The sequence below is a fragment of the Drosophila sechellia genome, chromosome 3L, assembly GCF_004382195.2.
Source record: "Drosophila sechellia strain sech25 chromosome 3L, ASM438219v1, whole genome shotgun sequence".
Classification (NCBI taxonomy): Eukaryota; Metazoa; Arthropoda; class Insecta; order Diptera; family Drosophilidae; genus Drosophila; species Drosophila sechellia.
The window spans coordinates 6,593,802-6,610,425 of record NC_045951.1 but is presented as its reverse complement, the minus strand read 5'-3'; the positions used below and the strand labels follow the sequence as shown (position 1 = coordinate 6,610,425).

Here is a 16,624-nt window from a genome sequence, read left to right as displayed (position 1 = left end):
TGGTGGGACTCCCCGAGGCACGTTTATGAACAAAATGCAATTTCGGCAGAAAGGCGCTTAAATTAGCTGCAGACTTTTGCAAACATTGCATTGCGCCCTCAACTTGAATTGCACCTTTGGATAGTTTTGCATAATTTTGGTTAATCTTTAATTGATAGCCCCCCACCCACGATTTATGCCATGTAGTTACTTTAGAACATACATGACGACCTACATGGTGACTGGCACGCACACATCCGCACTCGTACGTGTGAAGCAACAACACACACTAGCACGCCGCCATGTAGTTAACGGGCCGAAAAGTTAGGTTAGACTCACAGCTGCTCACGCGAAGGAGGGGTGGGAAGGCAGGAAAAAAAGATTGTTGGGGGAGGGGTGCGGGAGGCGAATGGCAAGCGAAAAGCGACCGGAAGAAAGAAATCGATCTATCGATAGAATCGCGGAATGTTGTAAATAGCGCATTAATTCATAAAAACTTGTCATGTAAACAAAAACAATAATAATTTAAAATACTTTTCATATCTACAGAATTGAGTTTATGAGGTGGAAAAGCAAGCATATTAAAAATAAAAATGTATTAGTCTGATTTTCATAAAGTTTCATTGTAAATATGTTCTAAAAATCTTATATTTGGAAAACAAAATCATTAACTATTCATTAATCTTAAAGTGGAAGTTTATTTTGGTTATATGTAAGACTAAAATACACAACTGGAAAATATTAAATATTAAAATGAAAGGTAAACCATTTTGAAGGATTAAAGTCGATTTACCAATTTAAATCCAAGATATTTATTTTAACTATCGTTTAGAGCTACTTTGCCCCGAGTGACGCATCTCTAGTGAGCCATCGATGGCTGGCGTGTTGACGAATTTCAGACCACCACTAGTTATCGAAAGCCACGATAATTTCTTCGCCGCGTTTGCTGCTCGCTGAAGAAAAATAAAATTAACCAGGAGCGCAAAAAACGCGAATCGCGTATTGTCTGCGCAGCTAGCCAGATTAACGGGATCGAAACGGGTAGGCATGCTGTTCAATCAATCGATCGCAGCGAACTGTTTAGTGCGTGCTGCTATTGTTGTGAAATAATTAATAATATTTTATGGCAGATGGAGCCCTTCTGCGTACGACTATGTTGTGTGTGTGTGCCCTGGCATCCGAGTGTGTGCGTGCGTGTGTGTGGAAAAAGAAATTGAGGGGGAAAAGCAGAAAGAAAGGATGGCTGGGAAATGGGCGTTTTAAGAGTTAAATGACATTTTCACACGTAACTGAAAAATATATATACGTGTATTAATAAAAATAAATACACACTGGCCAGTAGGCAAAAAGCGGAGGCGGAGAAAAGCCGTCGGTCGTCAGCCGCTGCGCGCATGCTCCACAAAATTGGAAGTTAAATAAACTGCTATGTACGCCAACTTAATCTGCGCACCATAACCTTTCAACGCGTGCGATTTGCGGTGAAAAGCGGAAAAAAATCCAACTGCCCAAGAGCCGTGTAAATTGCACATTATAATTGCAAAATAATCGAGTGCAGTGTAGTCAAAATAGTAGTGCCCATTCGCGGGAGCGGGATGGCAGGCAAACGTGAAAAAGTGAGCGGTTCGGCTATTGGTTTTATGCACTGGTGCCGTCCCGCTTAGACGCACACCTTGGCCGCTTGTCGGCTGTCTGTTTTGATTTTCTCTTCGTGAAAATAAGCGCGCGTACTTTCTTTTGACCTACCGTCCACCCACTCGACCCTTACCACTCCATCCCCATCCCCTGCGCTGCCCAAACCCTTGTGTGCATCGGAATGTTTGATAAGTGATAAAGCCAGATGTTTATGTATATATTGCCGCCAAGTGTCCGAACTCACACACACACACATGTTGCACACATTTTTTTGTCTGAATTCTGTGCTCGCTCTTTTTGCCGCCTTTTGACTTTCGGCCGTGTAATTTGAGCCTAATTCGTTACCGCCTGACCACGTTATATATACATATATATTATATACGCAGCCCGACTTCCACACCAGAGAGCTACCAAAGAGGCCCAGGAATTGTTCTTACATCTCTAAAATCCCGCAGAGGAGCAACATTTCCAATAAGCAAGCATACATAAATGGTTTCTACTTTCATTGGACTATTAGGTGAGCAATAATTCTGCTTAAAGAAAAACTAAAATCCATTTTCCACTTATAAAAAGTGTTCTTAAATAAAGAAAAACTTAAAATAAAATACGTTTACGGAAATCATTGTTTTTCTTTTCGTAGACATTCAATCATGGTGGGAGATACCGTGTATTTCGCATTTCTGTTCATTGTTTAGTTCCGCCTTTGATCTGCCCGACATCGACATCGAGGTGAGTGTCTGATAAAAACCTTCTATCAAGCATCAATCTTTAAAAACGCACTGCATCCACAGGACCTCGAATCGGCGCTGCTCTCCGATGGTACCAGCGATGAGGATCAGGTCGCCCTAGTGCCCGAGTTAATTGTGCGCCTGCTCAAGGGCTGCGATGCGCTACAGACGGTAGCCAAGGAAATCACACACAGCAACTATCAGATGTTCTTGCGTCGCTTCCTGCGCCAACAGTGTCGCCTGCACCAGACCGAGAACCACTTCGACACGGACATTGACTTCCAGTCGCTGCCCGTGCGCAAGCGCCTGCACATCCTGCACGATCTGTGCCACTTTCGCCTGGACTCCGTCGATGTGCAGGTCATCCTCAGCAATCTAGAGGCGGACAGCCTGCGCGTGGAGCCTCTGGGCTACGACGCCAAGAACTCCGGCTACTGGTACTTCTACGGCACGCGACTATATCGGGAGGACAAAGCCACAGGTGGAGCGGCCTCCTCCAGTTCGGGTTCGGGATCAGGTGGCGCCGGAGCCTCAACTGGCGGAGCATCCAACAGCAAGGGCATCGGCAGCAACGGCACAGTTTGGCAAGTGATCTGCTTCACGGAAGAGGACTGGCAAAACTTGGCTGCCAAGTTTAAGACCTCGACGAACGCCAAGGAGCGCGAACTCTTTAACATACTCGATGACAACTTTCTGCCCAAGCTGCCGCAGCTTTTCCGCGAGCGTGAGCGTTTGAGGCGCAGGAAGTGAGTAAAATACCTTAGATTTCTCCAAAAGATACATATCTTATAAATCAACATTGCTTATGAAATACTATTTTACTTACCCAGACTTTTGCAAGTGCGCAACTCTAGTCGCATTCGCAACATCGCGGAGTTGAAGGCGCGCCAGGAGGAGGAGCGCCAGCGTCGTGAGCGGGAGAATCTCTACCAGGACCGGCAAAACGCACACTGGTTGGCACCGCCGCAGCAACAGCAACAACAGCAGCAGCAACAACAACAGCAGCAACAACAACAGCAGCAACAACAGCAGCAATCGCAGCAGCGCACACGCAGACGGTTAGCACGCCAATGTTCCTAGGAAGGCTGGCGGACATCCTACTCACAGAGCGGAAATCAGAAACAAAACATACATTGATACATTGAACTCACTTGCATACCAAAAGCATCTTTGATTTATGTTTTCAATTGATCTTTTGAGTTGCCGTAATTTTATAATTTGTTGAGCCAAAATACTCTTCGCTTACAATTTGTGTTGCTGCAGTTGAAAAGCCAAATCGCCATCATCAACATCGTCGATTAACCCTGGATCAGCATAGACGGAACAAGGATCAGCACTTAATTTCAGTTTTGCCCATCATTTAGTTTTGTATATGGAAGAATTGGTTGGATTTCGTTTTCAAAAACAATCTGTAAGCATGCTTTTTGATCTATTTCTATTCGATATATGCATTGTCTTATGGTTTAAGTTTATTTTAATGTCAACATCTCAGTTTCATCCCATTCAAGAGACACAGACATTGACATCCGATTCTCATATCGTAAAAACGCGTATTCAATTTTAACTTATTTGAATTTATCAAAAATTAACATTAATTCATCAAAATTAATATGTCACGTTGGCTTCCAATTAAAACAATATAATAATATTGAAATGCATTGAATACAATTTTAGTAATACATTCTCATATCTTAAAATCCATTTGTACTACGAAATTTAACTGCATTATTACAAAATCGTATGGATAGTTAATTAATTACATTTTTGTGTTTTTCTTAACTGCTTGCATTTTAGGTCCCAGTCTACATCGACAGCTAGTGGTATTTCAACCTACGCAAGCTCCCTGAGACGAACAACCACAACTAATTCGAGCGAATTTCTGTGCCACAGGGAAACCTTCTGCCTCTCGCCAGAAAACGACGAAGACGACGACGACGACGAGGCCCTCGACGCGGAGCAGCATTCCGATCAGCCGGAGCAACAGCGGCGGCAACAAGAAGAGCAGCCGCCAGAAGAGGAGCAGCGGCAGGAACCAGAGGAATTATTAGCAGTCTCAGCAACTGACGACGATTTTCGCTCTCCAGAAGCCCCGAAATCGCAAACGCCGGCGGAATTGAAGAGCAAGAGTAGTCACCACCACCATCATCATCACCACAAGAAGAAAAAGTCGGGCAAGAAGCAGAAGAAGCGACATCATCGTGATAAAGATCGTGAGCGGGACCGCGAGCATCATCATCATCATCGGCGGCGACACAAGCATGCTTCAGAGGCAGACGAGGGCGAGGACGACAACAATAACCACAACAGCAACAGCAATAGCAACAGCAACACCAATAGCACCAGCAGCAACAATAGTGTCCAGCCAAAGCGAAGACGTAGTGGTCAGCAGCAACATCAGCAGCAGGCAGAGACTGCCGAGCCCAGCACTTCTCTAAGTCCCGAGGACAAAGAGAACTTTTGCAGGCAGCTACAACTTCTGGACACCAATTCGGCGGCTATTGCAGTAGCCACAAGTATTGCCGATCTCAGTCTGCCCTCGCCGGTGGCACATGAGAGCGAAACCGAGCAGGACGAGCAGGTTGATCAGCCGGCAGTAGTGGAAGCACAGCAACCAGCAGTAACTTCTGCAATGGCGCCAGCGGCGAATGTCAAGTTGCCTGGCAGGCAGACGAACAATTCGCTGAGTTCGCTGACTGGAAACATTTTCATACCGTCGGGAAGCGTCCAACACCAGCAGCAGCAATCCCAGGAACCGCCGAGCAGCAGTAGCAGCAGCCAGAGTGGCACCACCACGACTGCCAGCACTGTGCGCTCCAAGAAGCAGAAGGCCGTGCTCAACAGCAGCGGGAGCAGCAGCACCAGCAAAATGGCTGACAAGGCGGATCGCAACTTGAGCAAGACGGAGACGACGGGCAAGTCCAAGAAGTCGGCCGCGGACTCATCGGCGTCATCGTCCTCCAGCAAGGCGGAGCGCATCAGCGGTGCCTACTCGGACAAGAGTGGCGATGAGTAAGTGAGGGTGGACAGTTTCGATCCCCAGACACAACACAATCGTACTATCCATTTGCTCTTGGCATATTCTTTAATCATACCTTATGCTTCTGCTTGCTGTTGGATGTGTGGGCATCATAGATTTACATCTTGATTAAATCGCAATCTTTTACTCTAAAAGCTACGCATATCATTTATTTTATTTAATGCCACAGTAAATTATTTTGTGGAGAAAGTGATGATATAAATCAAGATATAATTTTATATATTTTGCATAAGCATTCATGATGCTCCACTCTGGTATTGTTGTTGATTTTGATTATTGAGTTTGGGCCCTGTGCTGCGGTCTTGGTTCCTTTTCTGTAACATTTTCTCCTACCTTAATTGAACATTTTCATAATCCTTTCTTGAGTTCCATTTTAATCTATAAGGCAGGCATAGCATGTTGTCGGCTCATTTCATCCGCTCACCCATTAAATTGTATATAATATGATCAATTGATTAACATATTTATCATTGTTATTGTAAACTTTTGTACCCACCCGCAAAAAAAAAAAACAAACGATAAAAAACATTCCGACTGTTGATCATCACAAAACCCGAAAACCCCGATAAAATGTAGCCATGTAAATAGTAGCAACCGTAGCACCACCAACAACAACAGCAGCCTTAACAACAACAACAACCATAAGCACGCGTCGCACCACAGTCACAACAACAACAACAACAACAGCAACAGCCATTCAACGACGACATCGGCTACAACAACAGCAACAACGACAACGTCGCAGGGATATCATTATAATTCGAATCATAATCATAATCAGAACCACCACAACTCCCACTCACACCACACCCACCACCATCATCATCATCACCACCATACCACTAATAATCACAGTAACAAACATAAAACCAAATCGCACCACTCCCTTGCCCACAACAACAACAACAATAATCACACAACAAACCCAAAAAGCACATCACTACTCCACCCAGTAACCACAAACAACAATTCAACGTACAACTCCTCCAATCATGCGAATATTCTTAGCTTCACCGAAACGGAGGAGGTCCTGCAAATCGGGATGCACAAGGTGCTCGTCTACGTGAAAAACCATCGTGATGCCTGGCCATTTGTGGATCCCGTGGAGGAGGATATAGCCCCGCGCTATTACTCCATCATCAGGAGGTGCGTACACTTAGCCAAATCCGAATGCAATCTCTATCTAATCTCTAAAACCGCTTTCCAGACCCATGGACCTGCTGAAAATGGAGGATAAACTGGACAGCGGGGAATATCACAAGTTCAGCGAATTCCGCAACGACTTCCGCTTGATTGTCAACAACTGCAGATTGTACAATGGGCACAATAATGGTACTCATCCACTTTAATGTAAACATTGAATAACTATTGAAATATACTTATATTCTTTTGCAGAATACACCGAGATGGTTAACAATCTGCAGGATGCTTTCGAGAAGGCCACCAAAAAGTACTTTGATAATCTCTCCGATGACGAAGATGATGATCCCAATCTGAGCTATCCCGCCGCCGACTCCAAGATGAACGTGTTCCGCGAGAAGTATTTCAGCAAGAAGGCGAAGGAGGAGACGGAGAAGGATGCGCCAGGTAGGCCAGCGAGCAGCGCTGAGGAGGATCTCAGCGAGATCGAGGCGGAGGCACCTCAAAAAGCACAAAAACGCAAGCGTAAGGAGAAAGACAAAAGACGCAAAAAGAAAATCAAGAGTAAGGTGGATGTGGAAACGGATGATGAAGATATGGAGGCCGAAAGGGAACCAACGCCACCACTTCCACCTCCACCGCCAACAAGCAAGAAGAGCAAAACGAGCAAGACAGGAAAGGAAAAGGAAAAAGATAAGGAAAAGGAAAAAGACAAAGAAAAGGACAAGGAAACTTCTTCATTTAAGCGAGGACGAAAAACTAAGAGCGATAAAGCCGCGTCCAAATCCAGCAAAAAGACCAAAAAGGGGGCCAAGAAGTCTTCGGCCGATTCGGATCCTGAGTCCGATCCGAGCGACAGTCGCGAGAGCGAGGACTACAGCGATGATGACCACATTTCGTTGGCCAAAACTAAATCCCTGGCTAAACCCACAGCTCGCACGATAGCGGCCCAAAAGAAGAAATCTGTTCCCGCTGAATCCAAAGTTAAAATGCCTACTCCAGTCAAGCGACAGGTGAAAGGGAAAGGCAAGGGGGGGCGCAAGGCCAAGGACGATTCCTTGGATAGCGACCAGTCCGATGTGAATGTTAAGAAGCAGCTGCCACCAACGGCAGCGGCCGCTCTTGCCGAATCCGCCGCCGAGCTGGAAGAAGATCCGGATGATCCGCCGCATGATGAAGACGAAGATGAGGATAGCTCTCGGTCGCGAAGCATGTCTCCCTTCAAGGTTGATCTCCACAAGAAATACTCAAAAAGTGCCCTTAACGATGATCTCTCCGAGCTGCTAACCACCGTGAAAAAGGTTCCCACCGCGGAAACCACAAAGCTGAGTGCCCGGCACCAGGATGAGGCGGATGAGGAGCGATCTTCCCGAGAGTCTGACGGCGACTTTAAATCCTTAAGCAACAGCAGGGCCAGCTCCGAAGAGCGTCCGCCGGTGGCAAAGAAAGCAAAGAAGCCAGAAAGCTCGAAAAAGGAGAAAGAAAAGAAAGGCAGGGATAAGGATCGGGATAGGGACAAGGAAAAAGATAAAGATAAGGACAAGTCCCGCAGCGCAAAGGATAAGAAGACTAAAGACGAATCGCCCGTTCCAGCGGCCGTTGCTGATGTAGCAGCAGTAGTGCAGACCGAACTGGATATGCTGTTGCCTTTCATGGACAAGTACGATGTGATCAAGTATCGACGTAGTCGTGCCGCCTTCAGCAGTTCCAGTGCATCCAACTCATTGGCTCCCTCCGAAGATTCCAAGTCAGCCAGCACGAAAAGCAATAGGGAGAATAAAAAAGCTTCTGCAAGGCGAGAAAAGTCATCTGATGCTGTGGAAAACAAGCGCGGGCGGAAGAGCAAAGACCAAAAGCGATCAAAGGAGTCGGAAAAAGCGGAAAAATCTGATAAAGCTTCGAAGGCCGACACCGAGAAACACTCGGAAAAGTCGAAGAAAAAGGAGGAGCCACAAAAAGTAGTGGAAAAGGCCCCAAGAGAAAAATCTCCGGTGCCGGTATCAGCTTTAGAAACTATTAAGGAACCTCCTGCTCCAGCTCCAATAGCCACATCAGCGTCCGGCAAGGTGAAAGAAGCACCAGCTAAAAAGGAACCTAAGAAAAGACCCGACAAACAAATGCCGCCTCCTCCGAAACCGGCCGATAAAGCGAGTGAAAAGGGATCAGGTAAGAAGACATCCAGCAAAAAGGCAGCCCAAAAAGCGGGACAACCGCAGACCAACAATAACACAAATCTCGAAGCATTGGATGTGGAAACAGAACAGACCCTCAAGGACATTAATCGCTGGCTGGAACACACGCCCCGCTTCACGGAGTTCAGTTCGGCCAGCAATTCACCATCCCGATACAATCTTTTGGATGATTTCGACTCGGGAATCGGTAGTAAACTGGATGCGGCCGATTTTCGACGACCAGTAGCATTGGCTGCTCCAAAAGCGGAATTAGTACCAACCAAATTGGCTGAGGCACTCAACGAACTGGTGAGCGAGCCAAAAGAGGCAGTTAGCAAATCGGAATCCGAGTCAGTGGCTCCAACGCCGAGCAGTGTGAGCAGCAGCTGTGGTACTCCTCCGCATTCGATGCACTCTGGGAATTCCATTGGAAGCACATCCGCCACTGCTGCTTCCAGTTCAAATTGCTCCAATAACTCGATGCCCACGCCCCAACCCGTGGCGGTAACTCCCACGCCAACGCCCGCGCCTCCGCCACTTCTTTCGATTCCGAAGCCAAAAGAACACAGCACCACGCAACTGATCCTCAATCCACCACCGCCGCCTCACATTAAACAGCAGCTGGCGAAGGAGGCCAAACGCAAGTCCCTGAAAGAAAAGCAGGCGGCTCAAGCTGCACAGGTTCAGCATGTGAAAGCCAAGGCAAATGTTATGAGAACCATCGATAGGCTTCAGCCAGGCAAAGCGAAGGGTAATCTTTTGCAGAATGTAGTCGCCGGAAAATCAACGGAGGAGGGGGGAGATTCTCACGCAGGTGTAAATCCAGTAACCACCAAAGTTAAGGAGCTGAAGAACGCTCTTATCACGGAAACATGCGAGGGAGCACCCAAACTGAGTTTGGGCACGGTTCTAAAGACACAGGACTTTTCGTTGGGCAAATCACTTGAGGAAATGTCCGGAAAAAAGGACGCAAATGAAGATGACCTTCCAAATAAGGAGACCAAACCGGAGAATATTTCAACACCGACAACACCGAGCACAGAGGCGCCAAAACCATTTGAAGCTCTTCACGAACTGAGTAAAAAAGGCAAATCCTCAGAGTCATCGAAATCGGAGGCTAATCAAAAGGAGAAGCCTAATCTCAGTGCCTGGATAAAAGCGTTTGGTGGCCCAAAGGTTAGCAAGAAGTCCGAGGACGAGGAAAAGCAGCAGACGGCTGTCCAAGATCTTCAAGGTGATTCCAAGGTTGCTCCGCCAGCTCACTCGCCGGCTGGGGATAACTTCTCCCTACCAACAGTAATGCGCCAAAGGAAACCAAGCACTGGCAGCACAAACTCAGAGCGAAGTTCCTTTAGCCAGGATCCGGATTCACCAAGAATTGCCATCGATGAGCGTTATGGATCTTATGCGGCTGGTTCTTATACCTCTCCGATCGGGGCGTCACCCATTGGCGCATCCCCCATTATGGTTTCTCCTAAGCCCAATGACGATATGAGTAAACCAGCCTCGCCATATCCTCTAAATGGTGCTATCAAGGTGGGCTTCTACCAGGACACCACGACCAAAAGCAGTCCGGACAAGAGCTGCAGTCCCAGAGAGATGAACTCTCCATATCCCCAGTACTCCCAGCATATTTACTCCTCCGCCTCGTCGCCTAATGTGTCCACTCCGGATATGAGTGGAACGTCTCCTTATGGAGGAGGAAACAGCTACAATCCTTCGGGCTCTGAGGCTTCTAAGACTCCAGCGTATTCTTCCACATCCCCGCTTCCGATCTATGATCAATACAAGCAGCCGCGCTCCCAGGAATCGGACTACAACTCTTCCATGAGTCCGAGCACACCGAACCCACATTCACCTTATCAACAGCCCCAAACTTCTCCGTACACTACCCCGCAGCAGTCGCAATCGACACACCCGTCGCCGTATCATGGCCAGTCCCCGTACCACCAGCAACAGCACTCTCCATATCATCCACCCGCGGCTCAGCAGCAACAGCAATCCTCACAGCCTTCACATAGTCCGGCAGCCCATCAGCAGGCTCTCAGTCCTATGCACAGTGTGGAATCGCCTGCGTCCTCGGCAGCAACGCAACCGCCCACACCGTTGGCTCAGTCGCCGGCGGAGCAGCAGCACTCGCCGTATCAGCAGCCCGTGCTGTCACCTTATCAGCAACCGCAACAACAGGTACAGCCGCCGGTGGTACCGCCAGTTCAACCATCCGCAGGTGCTCAGGCAACAACAGGTAAGAATCGATTTTATTTAACTACTCAAACCATGTTCTAACAATAATACATCTCTTTGTTTCAGCTCTGGGCAACAATGGTTATGCTCCCACGCACGATAGCTACCAGCAGCTTCAGCAACAACAGCGATCCTTGTATAACCCCGCCACTTTGATTAATCCTTTGTCGACCGCTGCGTCCTCAACTGCTTCCATAACCAAGCCTAACAATGACTGGAGTCTAAATCGCAGCTTGCTGCCGCCAAGTATTACGAATACTGTAAATCAGGCAGCACAGCAGCAGCAACAGCAGCAGCAGCAAGCTGGACAGTTGCAACAGCAGCCACAAATGCAAGCTGCGCAGCAGCAGTTACAGTCAACACCTCAGCAGCAGCAGCAGCAACTACAGGCCACGCCTCAGCAGCAGCAGTTGCAAGGATCCCAGCAGCAGCAGCAGCAACAGCAGCAGCAACAGTTGCAGACATCTCAGCAACAGCAGCAACAGGTGCTGGGCCATCAGCAGCAACACAAACCGAAATATCCAACCTATGCGCAATATCAGTCTACTAATGCCGCAGCAAATGCTGCTGCCGCAGCAGACGCCGTGGATAATTTGCAGCAACAGCAGCAGCAGAAAATCGCACCACCAACTTATGGCAGCGATATGGCCACATTTATGCAGCACCAAATGCAGCAACCGCCCAAAACTGATACACTAATAAATCCTCTTAAGCGACCTGGAGAGGAAATCGGTATGGATTACAGTGGAAATGCGGCCAATAAAATGCAGAAAAGAGAAGAGCCTCCGGCGCAGCAGCAACAACAACAGCAGCAGCAGCAGCCAACCCAAAACCAGACGCAATCCCTGCTTAACAAGCAGCAACAAATGTTTAACAGTTTCCTGGGCTCCATGGCATTCGGCAAACCTATTGGCAACATAGCACCGGACAAAGCATTTGAGATGTATAACCGGGCGGCGGCCATGGGTTTCCCCAAGGACTTCGCAAAGGACAATAGTTGTCAGCTGCAGCAGCAGCAACAGCAACAGCAGTCGCCCCAGGTGACAACAAACAAGCAACAAGCGAACCAACAAACGCAGCAACAACCGCAGCAGCAGCAGTCCCAGCAATCGCAGCCACATCTCACTCAGCTTCAGACGGCACTCAGTCAAAACTACCAGCAACAGCATCAGCAGCAGCAAACGCAGGCGCAAAAATTGCCGCAGCAACAACAACAGCAACCGCCGCAACAACTCAACTACCAGCAACAGCAGGCACAACTTAACCATAACTATACCGCCCAGCAACAGGCAACTGCAGTGCCGGACAAACCTCCTGCAGCTCAGTCCACGGTTGCTGCTGCGGTAAGTGAATCGAGCACCAACATGATGAACCTGCCCTCTACGGCGCACCAGCATCATCTAAGCCAGACGCATCACCTGGCCGCCTACAACAAGCCAACGCCACCGCCTCCGCAAACCTACAGCAATCCCTTGATGCAATCGATGTTGGGCTATGCCGGAAACTATTTCGACAAGGCCATGCCGCCGGCAGCCCATATGTACAGCGCTTCGAGCTCAGCTGCTTCGGCTTATGGGAATCCGGCGCAGCAACTGCCGGGTAATTATGTACCCGGCAACAACAATCCCGCTCACCAGCAACAGCAGCAGCCCCAACAACAACAGCAGCAGCAAGCTCCTGTTGTTCCGCCGGCAGAAGTCAAAGCTCCAGCGAAAAGGGGACGAAAAAAGAAGGCAGCAACAATTGCGGCAGAAGCTGCGGCTGCAGCTGCAAAGCAGCAGCAACAACAACAACAGCAGCAGCAACAACAAGCGCAACAGCAGCAACAGGTGGCCGCTCAGCAGCAGCATCAGCAGCAACAAGTCTCTGCCCAGCAGCAGCAGCAACAACATCAACAGGTGGCCGCCCAACAGCAGCAGCACCAAGCCATGCCGCAGTACAATATGCCGCAATCAATGGCTTCCGCGGCCGCAGCCACCAATAATCAACTTCAGGCGCATGCGCAGGCGCTGCAGCAAGGCTTCCAATTGTATGCGGGCCTGAAATCAGGAGGTGTATCCTCGCCCGTGGGCGGTTCAGCAGCAACGCCCGTAAACAGTGGTTCCACCACCAATCAGACAGCGGCCGATGCGGCAGCCATTTCCTTGAAAACATCGACAGGTGGAATGGTGCCCGGAAGTGCCTTCAACTTTGCGCCAACTCCAGGAACGCTGGGCTTGTACGGAGACCAGGCCGCAGCAGCTAGTAGCTATTTGGATCAATTCAGAGATGCACCCAATCACTACTACATGCCTCCGGCGCCGGCACACAGTGGCGCAGCAGCGAATCCGACTGGAAATGCCGCGGACAAAGGTCAAAACCCATTGAACACGGCAGCCGGATCGTATCCCTTCCTGGCGGCGGCACATCCATCCTCGCGAGCAGCGGCTGCTGCAGCTGCTTATCCCTTTGCGGATCCCAACTCGCAGTTGTACCAGCAGTATCTAAGGCGCGATGACTTCCACACGCGGATGATCTTCAACCAGAGTCTGCTGGGCGGACCAGCAGCGGCGGCGGCAGCAGCCGGATATGGTCAACCGCCGCCGCCTCCATCCGCCTATCAACGCGCTGCACTGGGCATGCCCAAGCCGTATGACATTAACCGGCAGTCATGGTTTTAGCAGTACGCCAGTGCCGCCAACGTGGACCTCCAAGGAGACGACCTGACGGGGGCGGCAACTGGAACAGCATCGGGACCAGCAGCAGCTTCATCTTCGACAGCAGCTACACAGCGATGAGATCGGAAGAGTGGGCAGGTTTAGAACGGTTTCAAATCCACATGCAAATTGGTTCCAAAAAGGTTAACGTTTCATTTTTGATCTTATATATATGCAGGAATTTCAGTGGGTGTTTAATTTTTTTAAATTGGCTTTTTATATTGTATATTTTTTATTCATGCTAAGAAGAAAATCTACAAATCGTTTAGTAACTATATATATATATATTTATTTTCGTGATCGAAAAAGAAAACCATCTTGAATTTCTGCAAGAAGCAAAGTTTGCGTTGTGTGTAAAAGTGAAGTTAAATATTTGAGGCGTCATTGTTTTGTACTGATATTTGATATTCATTTGCGAGACTCGAATTCCACTGCCCGCATCCTCTGACTCATTTTTGTATTCTATGACCATTTTCATTTGTGCAATGTTTCCTTTTGACTGCAGTTGCGCCCTGGACTTTGGCCACGCCTAAATGGCAAGTTTGTTGGTCTTTAGTTTGTAAACTTTCAGTAGTCTGTAGGTTTCAAGCCTTTTGTTAATGACAATTAATTTTAATAGCTTTAGCTAATTAGGCCTCTAATCTAATTTAATTGAACTTAATTTGTTTTAAATGCTTAACAAAAGAAACTAAGCAGAAAAGCGAAAGAGAAATAATGCAAAAAATTCAAAGAATTACTATCAAGCCCGTCTGACTATAATTAGATTTTAGTTTTTTCCAGAACCTAACTCGTAACTATAGAACTCGTGTAAATTAACTACGATTATTAGTTTTATTACTATTGATTATGTACTACGACTATTATAACTATTATCGATTCGTGCTGCGGGCGATTTGTTGAAATATTTATTAATTCAAGTAAACAAAGAGATTCGCAACACACAACTAAAGCTAGATACAAAATCTAAGTGAGGGAAACCCTTTTAGTTCGTAGACCGCCAAGAAGATGTATAAATTTTTGTTAAATATGCTAAGTAAGCGTGCGGTTTAAGCAGTAAGCCTCCCTTCAATTCAAATAAAACCATTGTAAACCCACACACAGCTCACATATGTGCAACATTCCGCCTCAGATCCTCATCCCCTCCCAACTTTCATTAAGGAAATGCATTTGGTGTACATACAAGAGGGAAAACAGACAAGTAAAAACTGTGCTCGTTTTTACGCATCTCAAATTGTAGCTTTAAAGTTTGAACCATGTAAAAATCGATCTAGATTTGACGAAAAGCAAAACAATTGAAATTTATGAAATATGAATAAAAAAGTGTCTTAGTCGCTATTGAAGGCGAACGGAGCCGATGAATCGAGAAAGAAACGCATTAACCGAGCGCCCATAATATTATTAATGGCAAAAAAAAGATATATATATTAAATAGTGAAAACAATAAACACGAGAAACCGTATTTAATTAAGTTGTTAAAGCTTTCGTTTTGCAAACGTAAATTTTAATTAATTTCACTACGATAACATAGTTGATAGAACACAAATGAAAAAGAGAAGCGATGCGAAATTGCGAAGAGACGGTACCTAGAGCATAAAAGAGCAGCAACAAACCTATTTAAAGAACCACAAGCTAAATATTATATTAATACTGAATATATATACATAAATTATATATATATATACAAACATATATATTATATGCAGTAAGTGCAGCCAGTGCACATTATACATAAATCTGTATGTATAGGCAACAGCAGCAACAAGAGTAAATTACAATAAAGAATTCTATGGCATATTGTACGACAACAAAAATGAACATAAAAATCCAAAAGAACCCATGTTTCGAATCAAGGTGATAATTTCGCCGAGCAATTATTATGCAATTTGAGCCTCTCGACACGGCACGCGTTCATTTGCATACAATTGCAGTCCGGATTGCGACTACGGCTGCCCTTCACCAGCTGGTGTGTTCTGCCGTTCTGGTGTTCCCAGTTTCCAATTCCCAGCCAGCAATTGCAGACAGCAATTGCCAGCTGTGCCAGCTGGATCGTTGATCGCCGATCGAGCGGCTATATGCTATATGCTATAGCCACCAGCAGCTCCATCGATCATCATGGTTTTCCAGAGCGGCACGAAGTCGGGAAGCGTGTTGCTAATGCGCCTCCGGACAACGAAAAACTTTCGAATGGAATTGCTGAGAGCAAGTGATCAGATGTAATTATCAGCGCCAAAGCGATTACAGCATTATCTTTGAGTGAAGTGCACTGAATGGAATTGGAGTGACATGTGGCGCAGGTTATGTCTGGAATCTTGACTTCTCGAGAGGGCAGACATTCCGTTCCCTGGGTGAGAGGTCAAAATTCCGGCGATGACGTGTTGCAAAGCAGGTTAAGGAAAAACACCCAATTACCCCGAACATGCTGCTAATTAAATATATATATAGTATATATAAAAATCTTAACCCAAGCGCGGTGCGTGACTAACGCTCCCTGATCCAATGCCCTCTTCTGGACCGCCTGGGTTTATCCGGCAATTAGCGGACTTACATTGGTTTTCAACACCCATTAGAGGACGTAGTAATCTATATCGCAGATAGCCTTTGAGTCACGTTCTAAATATAAATTCTATAACGTTCTTGTGATTAATGATCTGCACAACTTGTTGGTTTTTGCCGGTGGTAGGCGAAATTTTCATCCGGTTGGAACCAGTTGCTTTTGATTATAACTTATAATAATTGGTGTGCATGTTAATTGGTTTATTCACCAGCAATCGAAGCGGTTTGAAAATGTATGAAAATGTATTGAAATATTCAAGTCAAACCGGCGCGATCAAACATTTAAAAATATAATGAAATGCAAGCGTGCATAATAAATTCGAGAATATTTAAATTGCAATTTGTTAATTAAATACCGGCAGTTGCGTAACGATTGTTATAAATTTGTGCGCGAAATTCTTTCGATGTTATTGACACGCAATCCACTTGGCTCTGCCTTCGCCG

General features: G+C 46.7%; 1 protein-coding gene across 3 annotated transcripts; it reads left to right on the top strand.

Moving 5' to 3' along the window:
• Positions 1-878: 878 nt before the first annotated feature.
• Positions 879-15,423, top strand: LOC6611051 (PHD finger protein rhinoceros). 3 transcript variants are annotated; one of them, XM_032717244.1, is made up of 10 exons: positions 887-1,020; positions 1,998-2,128; positions 2,252-2,340; positions 2,403-3,085; positions 3,170-3,397; positions 4,134-5,348; positions 5,953-6,522; positions 6,584-6,708; positions 6,772-10,932; positions 10,998-15,423. In XM_032717244.1, the coding sequence occupies exons 2-10, from the start codon at positions 2,101-2,103 to the stop codon at positions 13,589-13,591; spliced, it is 9,693 nt and encodes a 3,230-aa protein (XP_032573135.1). In that variant the 5' UTR covers positions 887-1,020; positions 1,998-2,100; the 3' UTR covers positions 13,592-15,423. The 3 variants fall into 3 exon arrangements, 1 of the variants encoding a protein (XP_032573135.1); XR_004361649.1 differs by lacking the exons at positions 5,953-6,522; positions 6,584-6,708; positions 6,772-10,932; positions 10,998-15,423 and having other exon boundaries at positions 879-1,020; positions 3,170-3,750; positions 4,134-4,159; positions 4,230-4,316; XR_004361648.1 differs by lacking the exons at positions 5,953-6,522; positions 6,584-6,708; positions 6,772-10,932; positions 10,998-15,423 and having other exon boundaries at positions 879-1,020; positions 3,170-3,750; positions 4,134-4,225.
• The last annotated feature ends 1,201 nt before the right edge of the window (positions 15,424-16,624 follow it).

Excerpts from the sequence above, each read along its gene's own strand:
- LOC6611051 (XM_032717244.1), top strand. The coding sequence starts at position 2,101 with ATGGTTTCTACTTTCATTGGACTATTAG. Across the intron at positions 2,341-2,402 it reads TGCCCGACATCGACATCGAG|GACCTCGAATCGGCGCTGCT; the intron begins GTGAGTGTCTGA and ends CTGCATCCACAG. Across the intron at positions 6,523-6,583 it reads TATTACTCCATCATCAGGAG|ACCCATGGACCTGCTGAAAA; the intron begins GTGCGTACACTT and ends ACCGCTTTCCAG.